Source organism: Oncorhynchus gorbuscha, linkage group LG14 (assembly GCF_021184085.1).
Source record: "Oncorhynchus gorbuscha isolate QuinsamMale2020 ecotype Even-year linkage group LG14, OgorEven_v1.0, whole genome shotgun sequence".
Taxonomy (NCBI): domain Eukaryota; kingdom Metazoa; phylum Chordata; class Actinopteri; order Salmoniformes; family Salmonidae; genus Oncorhynchus; species Oncorhynchus gorbuscha.
Window position 1 is genome coordinate 10,644,441 of NC_060186.1, and position 23,168 is coordinate 10,667,608.

At 43.5% G+C, this 23,168-nt stretch overlaps 1 protein-coding gene across 2 annotated transcripts; it reads right to left on the reverse strand.

Annotated features, from left to right (window-relative positions):
* Positions 1–1,423: 1,423 nt before the first annotated feature.
* On the reverse strand, positions 1,424–22,716 carry LOC123994416 (protein SCAF11-like). Of its 2 annotated transcripts, XM_046296952.1 has the most exons (16): positions 22,508–22,716; positions 20,865–20,960; positions 17,769–17,830; positions 17,488–17,633; positions 17,248–17,331; positions 17,027–17,109; positions 11,311–11,387; positions 11,187–11,224; positions 8,778–8,848; positions 8,417–8,539; positions 6,560–6,660; positions 4,004–6,172; positions 3,506–3,798; positions 3,108–3,266; positions 2,792–2,902; positions 1,424–2,370 (listed from the first exon to the last, which is right to left on the reverse strand). In XM_046296952.1, exons 3-16 carry the CDS (start codon positions 17,788–17,790, stop codon positions 2,275–2,277), a joined length of 3,573 nt encoding a protein of 1,190 aa, XP_046152908.1. In that variant the 5' UTR covers positions 17,791–17,830; positions 20,865–20,960; positions 22,508–22,716; the 3' UTR covers positions 1,424–2,274. The 2 variants fall into 2 exon arrangements, with proteins under 2 accessions (XP_046152908.1, XP_046152909.1); XM_046296953.1 differs by lacking the exon at positions 20,865–20,960.
* Positions 22,717–23,168: the final 452 nt, after the last annotated feature.

Sequence of the window (23,168 nt, forward strand, 5' to 3'; positions counted from 1 at the left end):
TGTCTTGCTAATTGCCTATAGTTTCCACCTGTTGTCTATTCCATTTGCACAACAGCATGTGCAATTTATTGTCGATCAGTGTTGCTTCCTCAGTGGACAGTTTGATTTCACAAAAGTGTGATTGACTTGGAGTTACATTGTGTTGTTTAAATGTTCCCTTTATTTTTGTTGAGCAGTGTATATGTTAGCTCTTCAAAATCCACCATATAGCCTACATGATCAGATTATTATTATGGACAAAAGAGCAAGATTATTTATACTTGTCAGGCGGAAGCCAAAAATCGATCATCATGTCACAATAATAAATTCCTCAATATTTACTGGAAAGGAGTATCAGTCATCGCCTTGCACTTTCACCACCTTGTGAAGTTAATCATCATTTATTCAATCTGTAACCTGATTTATTTCCCGATGAGCCCTAATGGGAGGACCATACATGTCATTGTGTGACTTCAAGTTTACTTCGATATGGTTATTAAGCCTATCAATATTTACACATAAAAACATTTACACCAACATTTTCGCATAATTAATTTTACCAACACAAAAAGATCCCATCTTGTCCAGTGTATTCTTTGTCAACATTTGGAAAGTTGACCGTAAAATGTTATTTCCATCAGGCTTGTCATGGTATGTTTTATCCGACATGTACTTTACTCGCATAAAAAGGTTGGATGGAAACCTGGTGCATCATAAGAGAAAAACAGCGGATGCACAACCAATTTTCAAAAATTCACCTGGTGTATTCTACAATTTTTACTGGATGAGACCCCAACCTAAGCGACCGTTTATGTCGCTTATAGCTGGAAAAGGCCCTGATTGCCAAAGTTCTGTGGATTGTCATGTTAACTATGTTCAAATCTTTTTTATGAAATGGTGGGTTTATAAAAAAAAAACCTGAGATGGTGTTGACAAAGGCTCGCCCTACTGGTGAAAATAGTGAAGCACATTTTCAAGTTAACATTCGACTACTTGTGTGAAACATTGGCAAAGTGGGTCTTCATGACCATAACAAAATATGTCTGTCCTGTGAAACTGAAAAATTATGATTCCCTTTTAGTGTTAACAGCGGTTTGAAAAGAACCTGAAATTTCAGTCTATTTTGGTGGAATGGAGTTTTGGCCTGCTAATTACAGCTACCTTTCAGTTTTCCCCTCCTCACACAGACCTCTTCCCAGACAGTCCTAGTTAAATTCTTGATTGAGAAATTGCTCTTTGCCAATAAGCTATTTATGTATATTTTCTTAAAAACATTTTTTGTTAAACAACCACAGTAAAGTACTTAATAGTTACCCAGAAATGATTTGATAGAGAAAAACAGCTGCATTGGACCTTTACAAAATAGAAATTCTGATGTTAAATTGATGGATGAGGTCAATAACTTTTCCATGATTGACCACAAACATACACACATAGCCAGACATGAAGCAGCTCATTTATTTCATTGATCTCTGGTTATTTCGCAGCACATTTAACAAGTAAGGGACATGGCCGTTTTCACCTGATCTGCCAGACCCATACCTTACGCTACAAATTCACTGCTGATTGGACAACTCATCTCCAACTCTCAACCAATGAAGTCCCTGATACAATTACACTCAAAGACATATCCAGTCTACAAGCTTTGAGCTGTGACGACTTAGGATGCATTCTGATATTTTTCCCACTAATTGGTCTTTTAACCAATCAGATCTTTTCCAGCACTGATCTGATTGGTCAAAATACCAATTAGTGGAAAAATATCAGAATTGGGCTGCACGTGTGATGCAGCCTAGACAGTCATAAAGGCAATGCACTATTACCTAGGCTTCCTCCAGAATGATCATAATATAATATTTATAAAACAAAAACAAAATGAGAAACAATGACAATACTTTTTAACTAAGAAGTAATTTGGAGGTCCCCGGTGGAGAAGGAGAAATTCATCATACCAGCTGGCTCCACGAGAGGGTGCTCTGCTCTGTACTACCCATAGCACCATGTCCATCTCACCAGAGAACAGGTGCTAACCTTACTGCTCCAGCTACTCTGGGCATCTATCTCATAGTAGTTCCCAAGCCACAAGATCTGCTTGAAATAACGGTCTTCTCACACTACAGTTTCCGATTGGATTATTTCTAAACAAAATATGAAATCTATAGAAAAATCTTCATTCAAGGTAAGAGATATCAAAAGTCGGGCTCCAGTCTGTCAGCCGGGAGGCTGTTACACCTGGTAGAAATTGCACTTAAGCAGATGGGCTGCGACCGTTTCCCCCTCAGCAGATGTCAGGGTTCATTTCTTGCGAGCGTGTTTGTATTTGTCCACGTAGGCCTTCACCAAGTTTGCCACTTTCCCAGAGTTCACCTCTCCACTCTTGCTGTGGCAGACCTGAAATGTAAAATGCCCTCAGCAAATCAAAAAATTCCAAACAGACTGTTTTGATTTGTTGGACACCCTATGATTTATCTTATCTTATTTTATCTTATTTTTAATACTCCTTAAAGCTAAGTATTTTTTTATACTTCTAAAAGTGAAGTCTTTTTTATACTACTAGAATCTAAGTGTACTCCTAAAAGCTAAGTATTTTTAATACTCTTAAAAGCTAAGTATTTTTAATACTCTTAAAAGCTAAGTATTTTAATACTCTTAAAAGCTACGTATTTATAATACTACTAAAAGCTACGTATTTATAATACTACTAAAAGCTAAGTAGTTTTTGTACTCCTGAAAACTAAGCAGTTTTAATACACCTAAAAGCTAAACTCAAATACCAATGTCAAAATGTTACTGGATGTTTATAACCACTCACTTTTTCAACAGCTTTGCGTACAATCTCCTTGTACTCGTCCTTGGTGATGTCCTTGTTTTGGTAGTAGGGTTTCATGGCTGCTTTCACTTCATTGACAGCTCTCTCATGGATCTGTTGTTTCCAAAGCAGATATCAAGTTAAGAAATCTAGTTCTAATCTAATAAAAGGATCATTAATTATCTGGGTCAGAATGCAAACACAAATTTAGCAAAGTAGCTCTCCACAGTATATACAAAACAGAAAGTATAGGAAGCCACTTGAGAATATTGAGAACATTGTCTGGTGCTGTGGTTGTTATTAGTGGCGGTGACATTACCTTTTCTTTCTTGGAGCTGTCTGGGGGGGCAGCCCTGCTGTGCTGGGTGGTAGAGGATGGCATGGCCATGCTGTGGGCCTGGGCTGTGGTGGCACCACCTACTTTGGTCATGGCGGGCATGAAGGGGGCTTTGCCATGGCCTGCCATGCTGCTCATCATCTGGGAAAGAGACATGGAGGTATTCAGGGGGACAATTCCCTCCAACCGGGACACACTACTATGCAAATACAACACACTTCTGAAAGTGCTATCCCGGAAATACACTATCTACAGTTGATTGAATTATTATTATTATTATTATTATTGAATTAAGTATGTGAGAAGTGAAAATACTCAAACATTGATTGGGTCCAGAAGATTATATTTTGACAAAGGATACAAAATTCTCCTGTCCTTACCTGTGTTGTGCGGCTATCTGCCTGTATGGCCGTCATGCTGCCCTGCTGCATGGGAGGTGGTGGTGGAGGTGGTGGCGGGAGGCCCTGGGCAGCTGTCACAGGGACCTGCAGGAGAGGCACTGAGGAGTGGTGGTGCATGGGGACCTGAGGAGGCATCCCGAAGGGGGGTGGTTGCAGGCTGACAGGTGGGCCTCGCGGGCCCATTGGGTAATGCAGGACGTTCAGTTGGGGAGGCATGACGTTCAGGGCAGGTTGAGCTTCTCCTTGGGCATTGGTCTCACTCTGAGCTGGGTCTGAATAGATAAAAACAAATATCAAGAATAATATTAGATTACCTAATGTACGTCCGGCCTTTTATTACATTTTACATTGGTGGCAGAAGTCGGATCCACATCAACTGCGCAACAGGCATCAGCAATACCATTTCGATATGCACAGTGAAACTAGTAACAGTAATGAGTGCATACACGCCATGTTACACAATCTAAGGGTTCTGACCTGCTGTTGACGTCTCCTCCTGCCTGCTCCAGCTGCCAGAGCCTGCACCTCCCCCTCGATCTCTCCTGGAGTAATAGTTCTGCACATCTGCCGGGAGTGTCCTCCGCACAGCCCAGCTGGAAGCTGATGACCAGCCGGAGCGGTCCATCATCGATTCACCCATCTCAGGCTCCTTCCTGCGGCCACCACGGTTCTCGTTGAATCGGCTATATGCGTCGCTCCCTGAATTGTTTGAGGTCCCTGAGAATGTGTTTCTGGGCTGCCAGCGGTTTTCTGCCTGCTCCCCCTGTTGGTTGGAGGTTCCGTAGGCGCCCCGGCCTCGTCCTGTGCCTCGTCCACGATCTCCGCACCAGCTTTTATCTTCCCAGCGAGGGCCACTTGTCACCCTGGCCTCTGTGTCAGCACGCGCCTTCTCCATAACCCAGTCAGGATTTTCCCTGCTGGGGGAAACCTCTGTAAAGCCACCGTTTTCAGAGCGGCCCGTGTCTCTGGCCGGCCTCTCTGGGAAATTCCTTCGAGAGGAGTCGCTACCCGGCCCAGCCCTCCATCCATCTCCAGTCCAGCGATTCCTCTTCCGTGGTGACTGGCCCCCTGAGTCCGGGCGTTCCGGGGACGCCCCTCTTCGGTAGGACCTGTTTCTGGACCTGGAACTAGATCTGGAACGACTCTTAGAGCGCTTCCTGTTTTTCCTCTCACGGCTATGGTCACGGCTACGGCCCATCCTGGGGGCGTCCCTCTCCGCGTCCCGTTCCCTGCTGCGGCTGGAGGGGGGGCTGCCCGAGGCCTGGCGCTCCTTGTTGCGCTCCCGAGATCTGGAACGCGACCTCCTCGACGAGTCCTGCTTCGACTCTCTCTTGGGAGACCAAGTGGTGGCAGCAGAGTGGAAGCGTGACTTGCGCTGCCTGCCATTCTTCCTTTCCTCTACCTTTTCCTCTCCGACCGAGCTCTCCCGCTCCTGCCTGCTGCCATTCCTCTTGTCTTCCGGGGCCTGGGTTGTAGACTCGTGAGCTGCACTTTCAGTCTCTTTTGGTGGATCAGAGGCCAGGTTGGTGCTGCACTCACTGCTGGGTGAATCACAGTCTATCGGTATTGCTTCTGTGTCATCCTCAGACAGACCATCCTCTTTGCTGCCGGCTGCTGGTTTTTCATTTTTGACATCCTTTGGATCATGCCTGTCCTCCTCGGACACTTTTGCTTCTGAGGCACCTGAAACTTTCTGGGACGCATTCCCATCTGGAGAGTCACAACGTGTAGAGCCAGCGCAAGATTCAGGCTCTGCAGTAGGGCAGGGAGAGGCCTCTGCTTTCTCCTCCTCCACTGAGGCTTCATCATCTGATTTCACTTCTGTTGGATTGGCAGTGGCTTCCACAGCGTCAGCATCTTCCTCCCCAAGTTGTCCTGACTGCCCAGACTGGGGGCTCTCCAATGGTCTCTCTGGTGAGTTGGAAGAGGTGGGTGAGTTGCTTTTCTCTGGATCTTCTATTTGGTCCGGGTGTTTCTCCCCTGCACCTTGGTCCCTGTCGTGGGAGAGCCCAGAGGTATTCAGCTCTACATCTGACGACGGTGATTTCTGGTCCTCTTCCTCACCATCCTCCTTCCCACAATTCTCTTCCTCAGAAAGATCGTCACCTTCGCATGGCTGGTCCTTCAGAGCATCACAAGCAGAAGGTTCGGGACGGCCTTCCTCCTCGGTAGGGCTGGAGGTGCGCTGCACAGCCTGTGGGCTCACTGCAGTGTCTGAGAGCTGCTCCCTTTCCTCTACCTCTTTCCTCTGCTGTTCTAATTCCTCCTCCTCTTTGGCTTCCTCTTCTTCCTCACTTCCTGTTGGGCTACTGAGAACGACTTTGGAGGCCTTTTTTCTAGCTGGGGCTTTCCTCTTGGCGCTGGGCTTTCGCTGAGCTGCCCGTTTGCCTTTCCTCTTACCAGCGGCTGCGGTGCTTTTGCCCGCTTTTGTGGGTGGGTTTGTGGAAGTGTCGGAATCTGAAGAGTGGGACTGCGAAGATGCAGGGTCTTGTGTAGGAGCTTGTTCCTCAGCCCTGCTGTGGCGGCCAGAGCGCCTAGTCGTCAGGGCCTCTGTCTGTTTGGAGGGGCCTTTGGAGCCAGATCCACAGGTGCCCTTCTTCTCCTCTCCTTTGGGGCAGGTGACTGCGCAAACTCTTCCCTGAAAGACTATGATGAGACATAATCATGAATTTTAGAAGTATTGTGAGAAACTTAACAATGGTCTTATGTAGCATAAAATTAGGCATAACCTATGGATTAAAAGGATTGGTTTTGGTGCCTTCACAAAACTGAACTCCTGATGCCAGGGTACTGCACAACCCACACACATGATGGAAATTATGCAGAAAAAGTATCTTACTGCCACAATGTAGCTTTTTGTAGCAAAGTAACTTACAGTCCAGTCACCTTGCGTGATCTCATTCAAACTCTGTGATTCAAGCTAACATTTATAGCAGGTTTTGGGAGGGTGGGGGCGGGGCGGGGCAAAATCCAAGAGGGTTCCTTTGACCAGACTCACTAAATGGTTGATAAGCATTTCAAAGCAGGACTCACCAAAATGCCCCGAGCCGAGAGGTGAAGCAGTAGTAGAGAACGGTGAGAGGGGTCTCAGAGGAAAGGGGCTGCTACTCCACTCAGAGGGATGGAACAACTGCCTGGGAGGGAAATATCAGATCAGAGCTTCACTCCTCACAAAAACACACTTAAAAATCACTGTTTCTATTGAAAAACTATCACCTTGCACAGGGTATTTAACTCACCCTACAACCTATATAATACACTGCTCCAAAAAATAAAGGGAACACTTAAACAACACAATGTAACTCCAAGTCAATCACACTTCTGTGAAATCAAACTGTCCACTTAGGAAGCAACACTGATTGACAATACATTTTACATGCTGTTGTTCAAATGGAATAGACAGCAGGTAGAAATTATAGGCAATTAGCAAGACACCCCCAATAAAGGAGTGGTTCTGCAGGTGGTGACCACAGACCACTTCTCAGTTCCTATGCTTCCTGGCTGATGTTTTGGTTACTTTTGAATGCTGGCGGTGCTTTCACTCTAGTGGTAGCACGAGACAGAGTCTACAACCCACACAAGTGGCTCAGGTAGTGCAGCTCATCCAGGATGGAACATCAATGCGAGCTGTGGCAAGAAGGTTTGCTGTGTCTGTCAGCGTAGTGTCCAGAGCATGGAGGCGCTACCAGGAGACATGCCAGTACATCAGGAGACGTGGAGGAGGCCGTAGGAGGGCAACAACCCAGCAGCAGGACCGCTACCTCCGCCTTTGTGCAAGGAGGTGCAGGAGGAGCACTGCCAGAGCCCTGCACAATGACCTCCAGCAGGCCACAAATGTGCATGTGTCTGCTCAAACAGTCAGAAACAGACTCCATGAGGGTGGTATGAGGGCCCGACGTCCACAGGTGGGGGTTGTGCTTTACAGCCCAACACCGTGCAGGACGTTTGGCATTTGCCAGAGAACACCAAGATTGGCAAATTCGCCACTGGCACCCTATGCTCTTCACAGATGAAAGCAGGTTCACACTGAGCACATGTGACAGACGTGACAGAGTCTGGAGAAGCCGTGGATAATGTTCTGCTGGCTGCAACATCCTCCAGCATGACCGGTTTGGCGGTGGCTCAGTCATGGTGTGGGGTGGCATTTCTTTGGGGGGCCGCACAGCCCTCCACGTGCTTGCTAGAGGTAGCCTGACTGCCATTAGGTTCCGAGATGAGATCCTCAGACTCCTTGCGAGACCATATGCTGGTGCGGTTGGCCCTGGGTTCCTCCTAATGCAAGACAATGCTAGACCTCATGTGGCTGGAGTGTGTCAGCAGTTCCTGCAAGAGGAAGGCATTGATGCTATGGACTGTCCCGCCCGTTCCCCAGTCCTGAATCCAATTGAGCACATCTGGGACATCATGTCTCGCTCCATCCACCAACGCCACGCTGCACCACAGACTGTCCAGGAGTTGGCGGATGCTTTAGTCCAGGTCTGGGAGGAGATCCCTCAGGAGACCATCCTCCACCTCACCAGAAGCATGCCCAGGCGTTGTAGGGAGGTCATACAGGCACGTGGAGGCCCACACACACTACTGAGCCTCATTTTGACTTGTTTTAAGGACATTACATCAAAGTTGGATCAGCCTGTAGTGTGGTTTTCCACTTTAACTTTGAGTGTGACTCCAAATCCAGACCTCCATGGGTTGATACATTTTATTTCCATTGATAATTTTTGTGTGATTTGTTGTCAGCACATTCAACTATGTAAAGAAAAAAGTATTTAATAAGAATATTTCATTCATTCAGATCTAGGATGTGTTATTTTAGTGTTCCCTTTATTTTTTTGAGCAGTGTATATACACACACTCCATCTACATACATTCATTGTGTGTGGACCAACTCACCTCGAGTTGCCACTGGCAGGAACGGGTACAGCAAAAGGCAGAAATGGGCAGTCCTGTGTTTTGCGGCTACACTGTTTACAGTCATCCTCAGGCTCCTCCTCGGGCACCCAAAGGGGTTCTGCACTGCAGAGTAGACAAAGGACACAATATACACACAGAAAAAGGACATCTTTCACTGGTTGTCTTTTTTTAAGTCAAAAACATTAACTTGAGATAGATCCACTCTTTCTATTTCAACTTTGTTAGGACAATGATGATTAGAACAGGGTTTCCAACAAATTGTGAAGTACCATAAGAAGTAGTTACTGTGTCTCTGCTCGGTGAGCTGCAAATCAAAACGTTAACAAAGTGGCCTACTCACATGCACTGTGTCATAGTCGCCATTGCTGTGCCTGTCTGGGCCGCAGACCAAGAGCACAGAGGTCCTCTCACCTGGAAAAGAGAGAAAACCGTTCAGAAGGAGGCTTGGCTGTTGCAAATACCAGACAAGCACCCAGTGGGAACAAATGGGCCTATGAGGACAGGGGGCCACGTTGATACTACTTATTCTATGTCAGAGTATTATCGAAAACTCTTGGCTGAGCAAATACGAACATGGGAAATCTAAAATCAAATGTAATGTCAAATGTGCCGGATACAACTGGTTTAGATTTTACAGTGAAATGCTTGTTTACTAGGCCTTCCCTAACAATGCAGAGTTTAAACAAAGTAGTAACACAAGAGGAATACAAAATAAATAAATAAAGAGTAGCAGCAGCAAATGATGTGTGAGTATGTGAGTAGGCATGTGTAATGTCTATGTACAGTGCATTCAGAAAGTATTCAGGCCCCTCGACTTTCACCACATTTTGTTACGTTACAGCCTTATTCTAAAATTGATTAGTTTTTCCCCCCCTCAATCCACACACACACACACACACACCCATAATGACGAAGCAAAAACAGGCTTAGACATTACGGCAAATGTAAATATAACTGAAATATATTTCCATTAGTATTCAGACCCTTTACTCAAGACTTTGCTGAAGCACTTTTGGCAGCGATTACAGCCTTGAGTCTTATTGGGTATTACGCTACAAGCTTGGCACACCTGTATTCTGCTATGCAGAATCTCTCAAGCTCTGTGAGGTTGGATGGAGAGCTTCGCTGCACAGCTATTTTCAGGTCTCTCCAGAGATGTTGGATCGGGTTCTGGCTGGGCCACTCAAGGACATTTTTTATTTTTATTTTACCTTTATTTTACTAGGCAAGTCAGTTAAGAACAAATTCTTATTTTCAATGACGGCCTAGGAACAGTGGGTTAACTGCCTGTTCAGGGGCAGAACGACAGATTTGTACCTTGTCAGCTCGGGAATTCGAACTTGCAACCTTTCGGTTACTAGTCCAACGCTCTAACCACTAGGCTACCCTGCCACCCCATCGAGACCTGTCCCGAATGCACTCCTACGTTGTCTTGGCTGTATGCTTAGGGTTGTTGTCCTGTTTGAAGCTGAACTATTGCCACATTCTGAGGGCCTGAGCAGGTTTTCATCAAGGATCGCTCTGTACTTTGTTCTGTTCACCTTTCCCTCCATCCTGACTAGTCTCCCAGTCCCTGCCGCTGAAAAACATCCCCACAGCATGATGCTACCACCATGCTTCACGGTAGGGATAAAGCAGGTTTCCTGCTTGGCATTCTGGGCGAAGTGTTCAATCTTGATCAGACCAGATGATCTTGTTTCTCACAGGCTGAGTCTTTTTGCAAACTCCAAGCAGGCTGTCATGTGCCTTTTTACTGAGGAGTGGCTTCTGTTTGGCCACTCTACCATAAAGGCCTGATTGGTGGAGTGCTGCAGAGATGGTTGTCCTTCTGGAAGGTTCTCCCATCTCCACAGAGGAACTCTAGAGCTCTATTAGAGTGACCATTGGGTTCTTGGTCACCTCCCTAGGAAGAGTATATGTGGTTCCAAACTTTTTCCATTTAAGAATGGAGGCCACTGTGTTCTTGGGAACCTTCAATGCTGCAGAAATGTTAAGGTACCCTTCCCCAGATCTGTGCCTCGACACAATCCTGTCTCGGAGCTCTACGGACAATTCCTTCGACCTCACGGCTTGCTTTTTGCTCTGACATGCACTGTCAACTGTATGACCAGGTTTGTGCCTTTCCAAATCATGTCCCATCAATTGAATCTACCACAGGTGGATTCCAATTAAGTTGTAGAAACAAGATGCACCGGAGCTCAATTTCGAGTCTCATAGCAAAGTGTCTTAATACTTATGTAAATAAGGTATGTTCACACACACACACACACACACACACACACACACACACACACACACACACACACACACACACACACACACACACACACACACACACACACACACACACACACACACACACACACACACACACACACACACACACACACACACACACACACACACACACACACACACACACAAAATAGTCTAAACCTGTTTACGCTTTGTCATTATGGGGTATTGGATGTAGATTGAGGAAAACAATTTATTTAATCCATTTTAGACTAAGGCTGGAATGTAACAAAATGTGGAAAAAGACAAGGGGTGTGAATACTTAACGAATGCACTGTATGTGTGTTTGTGTTGGTATGCGTGTGTGCGTATGTAGTGTGAAACTTTTGTTTCTTAGTTGCATCGCATGCATTACATATCTGGACAGTTGGACTCTAAACCCATAAAATCTTGCAAGAACCATACATATTTATTATGAAATAGATGCCCCTACAAGGGGTCTGAAATTACTAACCTTCTTCTTGCTCAACACAGAGGGGTCATCATCGCTGCCTGGGGAAAACAATTTATCTTGTTACACCTCATGAATAAAATGCCAACAAATGAGGGAAAGAGGATTTATGCGAGGAGACACATACATTTCCGAATAAGGCCTTTGACTTTGGCTTCTGATGTCCTATCAGTCTTCGTTCTCCTCCATCTTCCTCCTTGTTTCCTTAACAACAACAAAAACATTTGTCATAAAAGGAGACTAGATTCAGCCACAGGACAATTTTTTTTATTGACCGGATGGTCAGGGGGCCAGAACAGGGGGCCGGAACTTGTAGACTGCAAATTAACTGCAAGAATCCCTAACAGATATTTGACTAAACATAATCATTTCAAACCTTGTTTACATTTTTGTGCTAAGAGAACTGTGTGTGTGTGTGTGGGGGGGGGGGACCGCCAGTTGGCGAACCCTGGTGTCTATGGTTTACAAAGGATGGTGCGACAAACAAAACACATCCAGTCAGTGACAGGTCCTGTGGGCAAAAACAGCTTGTTGATTAGCGGGTCAAGGGAGAATGGCAAGAATCGTGCAGGCTAACATGCAGGCCACAAACAGGCAAATAACAGCGCAGTACAACAGTGGTGTGAAGAATGGCATCTCGGAATACACAACTCCTGGGGACTATTTTCCTGGCACACATAAGGTCTCTTGATAGAAATTGAGCAACGTTTCCATGCCACGAAGATTTCCAGCTGAACTGGAGGCAAAGGGGGGTCCGACCCAGTACTAGATGGGTGTACGTAATAAATTGGCCATGGAGTATATTTTAAAAATAATTGTTAACATATAACACCATATTAAGGTGGAGAACAACTAACAGGTGGCCACTGCACTGAGGCTAGAAAACACTGTCACCACTGATAAATCTACGAAATTCGATAATTTCAATAAGCATTTTTCTACAGCTGGCCATGCTTTCCACCTGGCTACCCCTACCCCAGCCAACAGCTCAGCAACCTCTGCAGCAACTTGTCCAAGCCTCCCCTGCTTCTCCTTCACCCAAATCCGGATAGCTGATGTTCTGAAAGAGTTGCAAAATCTGAATCACTACAAATTAGCTGGACTAGACAATATGGACCCTCTCTTTCTAAAATTATCCGCCGAAATTCATGCAACCCCTATTACTAGCCTAGCCTGTTCAACCTCTCTTTCGTATCGTCTGAGATCCCCAAAGATTGGAAAGCTGCCGCGGTCACCCCCCTTTTCAAAGGGGGAGACACTCTAGACCCAAACTGTTATTGACCTATATCCATCCTGCCCTGCCTTTCTAAAATCTTTGAAAGTCAAGTTAACAAACAGATCACCGACCATTTCGAATACCACCGTACCTTCTCCGCTATGCAATCTGGTTTCTGAGCTGGTCATGGGTGCACCTCAGCCACGCTCAAGGTCCTAAACGATATCATAACCGCCATGCAGCCGTCTTCATCGACCTGGCCAAGGCTTTCGACTCTGTCAATCACCTCATTCTTATCGGCAGACTCAATAGCCTTGGCTTCTCAAATGACTGCCTCGCCTGGTTCACCAACTACTTCTCAGATAGAGTTCAGTGTGTCAAATCGGGAAGGCCTGTTGTCCGGATCTCTGGCAGTCTCTATGGGGGTACCACAGGGTTAAATTCTCGGCAGACTCTTTTCTCTGTATATATCAATGATGTCGCTCTTGCGGCTGGTGATTCTCTGATCAGCATCTACGTAGACAACATCATTCTGTATACATCTGGCCCTTCTTTGGACAATGTGCTAACAAACCTCAAGAGATTCAATGCCATACAACACTCCTTCCGTGGCCTCCAACTGCTCTTAAATGCTAGTAAAACTAAAACTGCATGCTCTTCAACAGATTGCTGCCCGCACCCGCCCGCCCGACTAGCATCACTACACGGGAAGGTTCTGACTTAGAATATGTGGACAACTACAAATATCTAGGTGTCTGGTTAGACTGTAAAATCTCCTTCCAGACTCACATTAAGCATCTTCAATCCAAAATTAAATCTAGAATTGGCTTCCTATTTTGCATCAAAGCCTCCTTCACTCATGCTGCCAAACATACCCTCGTAAAACTGACTATCCTACATATCCTTGACTTCAGCAGTCATTTACAAAATAGCCTCCAACACTCTACTCAGCAAACTGAATGTAGTCCATCACAGTATCATCCGTTTTGTCACCAAAGCCCCATTTACTACCCACCATGCGACCTGTATGCTCTCGTTGGCTGGCCCTCACTACATATTCGTCGCCAAACCCACTGGCTCAAGGTCATCAATAAGTCTTTGCTAGGTTAAGCCCGCCTTATGTCAGCTCACTGGTCACCATAGCAACACCCACCTGTAGCATGCGCTCCAGCAGGTATATTTCACTGGTCATCCCCAAAGCCAACTCCTGTTTTTGCCACCTTTCCTTCCAGTTCTCTGCTGCCAATGACTGGAACAAATGGCAAAAATCAATGAAGCTGGAGACTTATGTCTCCCTCTCTAACTTTAAGCATCAGCTGTCAGAGCAGCTTACCGATCACTGTACTTGTACACAGCCAATCTGTAAATAGCACACCCAACTACCTCATCCCCATATTGTTATTTTTACTCTTTTGCACCCCAGTATCTATACTTGCACATCATCATCTGCACATCTATCCTTCCTGTGTTAATGCTAAATTGTAATTATTTCACCTCTATGGCCTATTTATTGCCTTACGTCCCTACTCTTCTACATTCGCACACACTGTACATAGACTTTTTCTACTGTGTTATTGACTACATTGGTTTATCCCATGTGTAACTCTTTGTTGTTGTTTTTGTCGCACTGCTTTGCTTTATCTTGGCCAGGATGCCAAGTGCTCTCAAGTGGCCTTAAATCAAGGTGAAATAAAAAAAAAAAAAAAATAAAAGGTGGGAGCAGAAAGACACCCGACAACAGAAAGAGTTGGCTGCTTCTATGCAAGAGATTGTTTGTGCTGAAATTACCTCTGCCCTCGACTTGCAATTAAAACTGCTAAATTAATCTCTTGCACTGCTCACTTAATCAAATGTTCCAGCTGTCTTGATATCCTAGCAAGAATCCATATTGATATAGCAACGCTCCAAGAAATACACCTACTCCAAAGGCATGCAGATAGAATACAGAACCATTTGTAGAAACTGGCTGCTTTTCCATCAGCCCTAAAGGTGTAATCATATTAATACAAACTCAAAATCACCATCTTGGTTAAGGCGAAGACCAAGACGGCAGAATCCCTTTCCTTAAATGTATCCATAATGTAAATAAAATTGCCTTTATTTATATGTATGCTCCACCTTTGTTTGATCCCAAGTTTTTTGATTCTCTGAACAGCCTATTGTTAGAATTAACTGAAATCCAACTAGTTTTTGGGACAGATCTAATAAAGACCAACTACAATCCACACACAACCAAGGCTCTCCAACATATACTCTCTGATTACAACCTCATTGATGCCCGGTGAGCACATACTCCTAAAGCAAGAGTGCACTTTCTACTCAGAGTACTCGATTTCTCTCTTATCTACACCTTTATTTTCTAAAATTAAGAAAATAGAAATTCGACGTAATGCCTTCAGAAAATATTCAGACCCCTTGACTTTTTACACATTTTGTTATGTTACAGTCTCCTAAAATTGACTAAATTATTTCCCCCCCATATCAATCTACACACAATACCCGTAATGACAAAGCGAAAACAGGTTTTTAGAAGTTTTTATTCAGACCATTTGCTATATGACTAAATTGAGCTCAGGCGCATCATGTTTCCATGGATTATTCTTGATATTTCATCAAATTGATTGGAGTCCACCCGTGGTAAATTCAATTGACTGAACATGATTTGGAAAGACACACACCTGTCTACATAAGGTCCCACAATTGACAGTCCATGTCAGAGCAAAAACCAAGCCATGAGTTCGAAGGAGCAACAAGACAGGATTGTGTCGAGGCACAGATCTGAGGAAGGATACCAAAACATTTCTGCAGCATTGAAAGTCCCCAAAAATAAAGTTGGCTCCATCATTCTTTAATGGAAGAAGCTTGGAACCACCAAGACTCTTCCTAGAGCTGTCTGCCCGACCAAACTGAGTAATTAGGAGAGAAGGGACTTGGTCAGGGAGATGACCAAGAACCCAATGGTCACTCTGACAGAGTTCTATAGTTCCTCTGTGGAGATGGGAGAACCTTCCAGAAGGACAACCATCTCTGCAACACTCCAACAATCAGGCCTTTATGGTAGTGGTCAAACGGAAGCCCCTCAGGAAAAATAGGCAAATGACAGCCTGCTTGGAGCTTGCCCAAAGGCTTCTAAAGCCTCTCAGACCATGAGAAACAAGATTCTCTGGTCTGATGAAACCAAGATTAAACTATTTGGCCTGAATGGCAAGCGTCACGTCTGTTGGCAGCATCATGCTGTGGGGATGTTTTTCAGTGGCAAGGACTGGAATACCAGTCAAGATCTGAGCAAAGTACAGAGATCCTTGATATAAACCTGCTCCAGAGCACTCAGAACCTCAGACTGGGGAAGGTTCACCTTCCAACAGGACAATGACCCTAAGAACACAGCCAAAACAACGCAGAAGTGGCTTCGGGACAAGTCTCTGAATGTCCTTGAGTGACCCAGCCAGAGCCTGGACTTGAACCCGATCCAACATCTCTGGAGAGACCTGAAAATAGCTGTGTAGCAATGCTCTCCCATCCAACCCAACAGAACTTGAGAGGATCTGCAGAGAAGAATGGGAGAAACTCCCCCAAATACAGGTGTGCCAAGCTTTTATCATCATACCCAATAAGACTCGATGCTGTAATTGCTGCCAAAAGTGCTTAAACAAAGTAAAAGGTCTGAATAATTATGCAAATGTGATATCAGTTTGTTATTTTTAGTAAAAATGTCTAAACCCATTGCTTTGTCATTATGGGGTATTGTGTGAAGATTGATGAGGAAAAAAGTTTAAAAAGTAAAAAGTTAATACATTTTAGAATAAGGCTTTAAAGTAACAATGTATTTATTTATCTATTTTAACTTTATTTAACTAGGCAAGTCAGTTAAGAACAAATTCTTATTTTCAATGACGGCCTAGGAACAGTGGGTTAACTGCCTGTTCAGGGGCAGAACGACAGATTTGTACCATGACAGCTCGGGGGTTTGAACTTGCAACCTTCCGGTTACTAGTCCAACACTCTAACCACTAGCCTACCTTGCCGCCCCATGAGCTTGTCTGATCATCACGTTTACTACTGCCAACTACAAATGCCAGAATTCTATGGAATGCAATTAAAGGTTTTATAAAAAAATAATGCAACTGCATTTGCATCTCGGCTGAATAAATCACAAAAATCATCATGGGAAATGTTAACTGCATTTCAAACAACCCTTTTTTTCAGACCAGGTACCTATTACTATTTCCAAAGTCAAGACAGAACTTAATTTATTGACAAGATTAAGCAGAATTCTTTTACATACCAATTGTATTACTACAAAATCCTGTGTGATCAATATAATAATTTCTCTGTATGTATTTCTTAGTGTTATTATCCTTTAGAGTACAGATACATGTGGTATAAACTAAGTGTGTAAATTAACATGTATATTGTACCTGTAACTCCCACCTCCAACAGAATGACAAAACAAATAAAAACGTGGTAAAAAATGAATATAATAATGCACCGCAAAGTGACTGCCATTAAGCTGCACACTGTTTGAATGCTCCCCAAGTTTAAAGACAACGTTTCGACCACAAAGGGTCTTTGTCAGGTTAACTCTGCAGCAGGGCAACCTTTTCACTAACGCAAGACCTCTACTCACTTTAACAAACAGCCACTGGCTTCTGGGTCTGTGCAGCCACACTTCTCTGGCTCTGATTGGCTGACTCTCTTCTTCACAGGAACCTGAGATTCACATCACAACTGAAGTCACAGCACATAAATTATCCCTGCATAGTGACTAAAGTTATAATATAGCTTGTGTATGCCATTTATAAATCGTGAAACATAGAAGGTAGAGCCAGCGGAGAAACCCCTGCTTACCGTCACACATCCAAGCACAGCGTCACGTTTGTAGACAACATTGAAAGGCTGCCTGTCCACTGGGCAGGATGGAACTGCCTGCAACTTAAACAACAAAAAAAACATCAGTCCAACACATTTTAGCCATGTATCGTCTCCTGAGCCTCACCGGGAGTAAGACCATGGCTTATCACAATAGACAACTATCTGTTGCCAATGAGAGTGATGTGTCTAGGGGGTAGGACAGTACATGGTGCTTACCTCTGCCCATCTGAGGAGGCAGCTGAGGCAGAATACATGGCAGCAGCTGTCGGGCATGGCCAGGACACAGCGGCCCAGGGCGCCCAGACAGATAGGACACCGCTCCGCCTCTTCCGGCTCCGGGTCTCCCTCTGGAGTCTGTCCATCTAACAACCAGAGAGAGGTGGCACAACAGCTTGTCATTCAAGAACAAACTTGAGGGTAGAGACGTTTAAATTAAACCATGGTGCCAAAGCCCACTGAAAGATCTTTTTCATGATGACTGGCTGGCAGTTACTTACCATTTCCCGATTCACCCGTCATCTTTGGCACTGTTGCTTTGTCCCTAATGACCAGATGACCCCTGGAAATAAAAATGTATGAGAGATTCTTGTTAACAACCCAGTCACATTGCCATCATTTAATTACATTGAACTTGAGATGTGTGTGTAACCAAAGTGAAGCAAGTTTTCCATAGACTTTAATGCATTATTTACACAATGGACATCTTAAACCTTAAGAGTCTATTGACACACCTGTCTGTTTAAACTAGAGATATCAGTATATTTGCATGGCCTGCGTCGCAATCCACCGCATCCGACTATGTCGGCCTTCCGCATCTGCGGTGGAAGGTGGCCGGAGCTATAGCTGTGTTTGTCAGACCATGAGACATCCCAAAAATCTGTCGTCTCACGAAAACGTCTGTAGCGTCCGAACGGCCGACATACTATCGACGAACCCAGCGATGTTCTCTGTTTTCTTTTCAGGTCTCACTGCTTTAGTAAGAACTTCTCACTTGTAAGTAATTGTAAAATTGATTTCTGGGGGGTTGTATTTCTTTTTATATAGGTACTCAAATGTATCTATCCCATTGTCTGTGAACATCTAATGATACCCGGTCAGCCCATAATTTAAATGCATCATCAATCATATTTGGCTTAAAGTCACCGTCCATTACAATTTCTCGCAGGTAGATCAGGTCTGTTTAGATGTCTTTTATTTTGGTGATCTTTGTCCAGATCTTTATAGTGTTATTTATACAGGTATTTTCTATCTTCCGAGTGTGTGCATTGATTGTCCTCATAAATATAGTTGCACTTATAGTTTTTCCATTTGGTGGATTCCATTTAGCTGTTGATGCCGGGTTTATCCAAACAAAAAAATATTTGAGTTGGTCAGCTATATAATAATTAATTAGGTTTGGTAAAGCTAGTCCCCCTGCTTATTTACATTGTTTGAAGTTGGACACAGACTGTTAATCCTCTCCATATGGATTTACTCAGGAGTTTATCCCACTGTTTAAAACTGTTTGGAGTAATAGTTTTTGATAGATTCTGGAACAGGAATAACAAATATTGGGAGGACATTAATTGTACAAGTTTAAATTCTTCCTGTTATTGTTAAAAGGCACCAATGTACATATTTGTAGGTAGGTCCTGTTTAACTGGTTTCCCAGAATTGCAAAGTCAAGTCTTGGGGGATAGTAATAAATAAGTATTTCAGTTTATTTGGATCCCATTTAAGTTTAAACTTAGTTTTGATGTCTTGGGATATTGGTTGATCTGGTTGATAGTAATTCATTCTGATTTCCCAGTATTTAGTTTGTATCCAGATACAACACTATTGTTTTACTTCATCCATAGCCGTGGGAACTCTAGAGAATAATGCACCATTTAACCGTATTCTGACATTTGGTGTTTTGTACATCATTTGCAGCAAGTTCAGGAATGTTTCACTAAAGCATTATTTGTTTCTGCATCTAGAGTTAGCATAAGCAATTAGTTTTTTCTTGAGCGTGTTCCATTCCATTATTTATTTCTATGAATTTAACTAGGCAGGTCAGTTAAGAGCAAATTCTTATTTACAAATGACGGCCTACCCCGGACAATGCTGGGCCAAATGAGCGCCTCCGTATGGGACTCCCTGTATCACAATGATTTACAGGCCTGCTGCTGCTCAGTCAGACTGCTCTATCAAATCAGACTTAATTATAACATAATAACACATAGAAATACGAGCCTTTGGTCATTAATATGATCGAATCCGGAAACTATCATTTCGAAAACACAACATTTATTATGAAATAATACAGGACTGTTCGGTATTTTATCTAACGGGTGGCATCCATCAGTCTAAATATTCTTGTTACATTGCACAACCTTCAAGTAATGTCATAATTATGTAAAATTCTGGCAAATTAGTTTACAATGAGCCAGGCAGCCCAAACTGTTGCATATACGCAAGAGAAATTACAATTTCACCTGGTTAATATTGCCTGCTAAACTGGATTAGTAGTTATAACTAGTGATTATGATTGATTGTTTTTTATAAGATAAGTTTAATGCTACCTAGCAATTTACCTTTGCTTCTACTGCATTCACGTAACATGCAGGCTACTCATGGAGTGCAATGGTTAGAGCGTTGGACTAGTTAACTGTGCGGTTGCAAGATTGGAACCCCTCAGCTGACAAGGTGAAAATCTGTCGTTCTGCCCCTGAACAAGGCAGTTAACCCAAAGTTCCTAGGCAGTCATTGAAAATAAGAATGTGTTCCTAACTGACTTGCCTAGTTAAATAAAAGGTATAAAAAAAACATGTATTTTTTATTTTAAATCATCGAAAATCGGCGTCCACAAATACAGATTTCCGATTGTTATGAAAACTTGAAATCGGCCATTCCAATCAATCGGTTGACCTCTATGCCACAGGGTTCAATTCTCGGGCAGACTCTTTTCTCTGTATTCATCAATGATGTCACTCTTACGGCTGGTGATTCTCTGATCCACCTCTACGCAGATGACACCATTCTGTACACATCTGGCCCTTCTTTGGACACTGGGTTAACAAACCTCCAGACGAGCTTCAATGCCATTACAACACTCCTTCCGTGGCCTCCACCTGCTCTTAAAGGCTAGTAAAACTAAATGCATGCTCTTCAACCGATTGCTGCCCGCACCCGCCCGCCCGACGAGCATCACTACTCGGGACGGTTCTGACTTAGAATATGTGGACAACTACAAATATCTAGGTGTCTCCTTCCAGACTCACATTAAGCATCTCCAATCCAAAATTAAATCTAGAATCGGCTTCCTATTTGGCAACAAAGCCTACTTCACTCATGCTGCCAAACATACCCTTGTAAAACTGACTATCCTACATATCCATGACTTCAGCAGTCATTTACAAAATAGTCTCCAACACTCTACTCAGCAAACTGGATGTAGTCTATCACAGTGCCATCCGTTTTGTCACCAAAGCCCCATCTACTACCCACCACTGCAACCTGTATGCTCTCGTTGGCTGGCCCTCACTTCATATTCGGCTCCAGGTCTTCCGTAAGTCTTTGCTAGGTATAGATCCGCCTTATCTCAGCTCACTGGTCACCATAGCAGCACCCACCTGTAGCACGCACTCCAGCTGGTATATTTCACTGCTCATCCCCAAATCCAACTCCTGTTTTGGCCGCCTTTCCTTCCAGTTCTCTGCTGCCAATGACTGGAACAAATTGCAAAAATCACTGAAGCTGAAGACTTATGTCTCCCTCACTAACTTTAAGCATCAGCTGTCAGAGCAGCTTACTGATCACTGCACCTGTACACTGCCCAACTGTAAATAGCCCACCCATCATCATATTGTTATTTATTTTTGCTCTTTTGCACACCAGTATCTCTACTTGCACATCATCATCTGCACATCTATCACTCCAGTGCTAATGCTAAATTGTAATTATTTCACTACTATGGCCTATTTATTGCCTTACCTCCCTAACCTTACTACACTTGCACAAACTGTATGTATATTTTTATATTGTGTTATTGACTGTACGTTTGTTTATCCCATGTGTAACTGTGTTGTTGTTTTTGTCGCACTGCTTTGCTTTATATTGGCCAGGTCGCAGTTGTAAATGAGAACTTGTTCACAACTGTCCTACCTGCTTAAATAAAGGTTAAATTAACTTAAAAAAACACAAAAAATATATACTGTCACAAAGTGTACATAGCCAGTTGATAAGTCAACGTCTGCTTGGTGAGTGGAGCAACGGGAAAGTTTGTACAGCTGAATGCATTCAACTTAAATGTGTCTTCCGCGTTTAACCTCTGAATCAGGAAGCAAAACAACACCGTCCAGTGAAAGCCAGAGCAAACGGGTTTACCACAGTGGCAAGGGTACCACAAAAGGCCTTGCTTAGCCAGTCTGTCAGCTCTGACTAAAATACAGGCAGGCCTGGACAGAGGCAAAAAGATTCAAATTAAATGGGTTACACTGGTCACTGAAGCCAACACTCTCTACCATGTCAAAATAACTAAACGTTAACTAGCCATGTTCTATCGTCCAATGCCATCTTGGATTCTTTACATTTACCAGCTAGTTAGCTAGCTTCCTACCATTTAGTAAATTTGGAGAGTTGTGGTCTTGTATTTGATTTTCTGTCCAGCTAACTAACCAAATACCTCGCAGCTAGCTATCACGTAAGTTACCATTTAACTTAGTAAACATTATGAAATGCCCTGCGGTCGCTGACGTTAAACTTTGATGTGGCCCATGTGTGATGGAACACGACCCTTCAACTTATATATTAGAAGTGTGTACTAGTCCCCCTCAAAAGTACACTAACTTGTTTCGCTGGTTAACTAGCTACTTGTTCTTTTTACTAGTTTGATAACCAAGTTAACTAGCTAGCGTTAGCTGGCTAGTTTGCAATTCAGATAACGGTAACAAGAGGGTCATGATCAGGCGCTAGTCAGCTAATTTACCTCACTACTTTTGGTTGATATAGGCTAGTCAGCTGTTAGCTAACGTTAGCTGGCTAGTAACAACGTATTTGTATTTATTGTATTTAGGTCAGTAACAAGAAACATGTTCATAGCTAGTTAGTTAATTATTCAACTTGATTGGCTAACGAGACTGGTCTGGCCTACAGTACAGACGCTATATTTGCCACGATAACAGCTACCTAGCTAGCAGCTAACGATATATATTTTTTTGCTAACGATACTTTTGCTTGCTAAATTGGTTAGCTAGCTAAGTGTTTGTTGACTTACCCGAAGCTAAATCAATAGCTATAAAATTGGCCTGGTTGTTTATTTTTTGTTGTCCCACTTATTTCCGTGTATTGGTTAGTCTCCAAAGCTAGACGAGAACCTGGACATAGCCGGATAGATTGCACTGCTAACTCGTTATACATTTAAGAACGTCTCGGCCACATGTCTCGATGTCTGAAACCTGTGACGTTTAAAAGGCACCGCACAGTGTCGCTGCAATACACTTTACACTATGGAAGAAATCCTTCAACTGTTTCCGGTCCCAGATATAACCGGTATCTGTTTTGTAGCCAATGAAATTAAAATATTTTCAAGAAAGCATTGATATTTTTACTGTTTTATTAAAACATAATTATACCGGTAACTGGCATGGGGGCTGAAAGTCTAATTTCATAAACAGTAGCAGGAGACTGACAGTTTTAGTGACAGGCCACCAACAGGACATCCAAGTAAAAGGTAAACTAAACTCAGAGCCATATATACCCAATTAAGGTAGTTTGGGGGGGACAAACCTTCAGATTGACAACCATTCTGATCCATTTTCCACTGGGAGAGATGATCTCACAAATAAACTTTCTAAAAACAGCTCAACTTTCTGTAACTGTGTTGTAATTTGATCAATAGAATATACACATTTAGGGGAAACCATTTTCCATTTAAA